We start from the raw sequence: 1404 nt of genomic DNA, 5'->3' as shown, positions 1-1404 counted from the left end.
TCTTAATTCTAATCATGTGTCAGAGCAAAACTTGTCTGATCAATTAAGAGCAATACGCAGACATGATTACATCACAGAAGCAAGAAGGGAAGAAATTACCCAGGAAGTGGCGAGAGAGCTCGGTAGCAACTCTGGAGCCCCAGCAAGCCCTGTGCAACCAAACAACACACCACAGGATGGTAGTATGGATGCAGAGAACGAACAGAATGTCCCTTTAATTATTGAGCCCGTCAACGACAATGCAGAGTAGTTTTCAAGAAAATTATGCGAAATATAGGGGAATGCCTGTGATGAGTCTGCCGCACTTGCCGAAACTAAACACCTCTAGAAAACTCGGAAAATTAGTTGACTATTACAACGCTGTTGTATTACCGGAAACACTGAACGAAGAGATTAGTCTCGAAGAACTTATAATAGTCATATACTGCGTTGCTAAAACTATATCTGAAATAATCACTAACAAACATTTTGAGAACAATCAACATAATCAGAAGCCAAAACACTCCAGATCAACTGACAAGAGTAATAAACCGAAGTGGTTGATAAGACTCGATATGAACATTGAAGAGCACCGCCGAAAAATAGGGAAAATAACAGCATTGGTAGGTGGAAACACTTCCGGACGATTGAAACGCCAAGTCCTCAAAATATGTAAAAACTGTAATACTCACTCGAAGTTCGAAAATAATGAAGAAATGCCCAAGCGTACGCTCGATACGCTCAAGCAAAAATTAAGAACGCTAACCACCAGAAGAGAAAAATATAGCATGTCTATGAAACGCAAGCAACACAATCGTATGTTTGAAAGCAATCGAAAGCTATTTTTACGACAATTAAAACAAACCCCGAACGTTCAAAGGCAGACGCGACAGGCATCAATGGATGAATTTAGATCATACTGGTCGTCTATTTGGTCGAAACCTCAGAAATACAACACCTCGGCAAGCTGGATAGCAGAAGTTAGAGAAAAGTACTCTAGTATCCCAATACCTGGTTTCTCAGCCGTAACACCTGAAGAGGTTGCGAAAGTTGCTCGAAGGCTTCACAATTGGAAAACTCCAGGCTGCGACAACTTGCATGCTTACTGGTTCAAAAAGCTCACATGTATACACGACAAACTTGCAGCCCTCTTCACCACAATAATAAACGCCGAAGAAGAATTGCCAAATTTTGCAACGCTTGGTACGACATAATATATAATATATGATTCCAAAATGTGATGAAGTCAACGACCCTTTAAAATTCAGGCCCATCACCTGTCTGCCAGTTATTTACAAAATACTTACGTCGTGCATAACTAACATCTTTTATGAGCATATCGAAACACATAATCTGATTGCAGAAGAGCAGAAAGGATGTATACTTGCATCACAAGGTTGTAAAGAGCAACTGATTATGGATCAA

At 40.1% G+C, this 1404-nt stretch overlaps 1 protein-coding gene across 1 annotated transcript; it reads left to right on the top strand.

Annotated features, from left to right (window-relative positions):
- Window positions 1-281: 281 nt before the first annotated feature.
- LOC128865984 (uncharacterized) lies at window positions 282-1193 on the top strand. Its single transcript, XM_054106433.1, has one exon. The coding sequence runs from the start codon at window positions 282-284 to the stop codon at window positions 1191-1193; it is 912 nt and encodes a 303-aa protein (XP_053962408.1).
- Window positions 1194-1404: the final 211 nt, after the last annotated feature.

Source organism: Anastrepha ludens, chromosome 6 (genome assembly GCF_028408465.1).
Source record: "Anastrepha ludens isolate Willacy chromosome 6, idAnaLude1.1, whole genome shotgun sequence".
NCBI lineage: Eukaryota > Metazoa > Arthropoda > Insecta > Diptera > Tephritidae > Anastrepha > Anastrepha ludens.
Note: the sequence above shows the minus strand (reverse complement) of the source record. Positions and strands in the feature narration are given on the sequence as shown.

Bases quoted from the DNA above. Each gene is read 5' to 3' on its own strand.
- LOC128865984 (XM_054106433.1), top strand. From the start codon at position 282: ATGCCTGTGATGAGTCTGCCGCACTTGCCGAAACTAAACACCTCTAGA.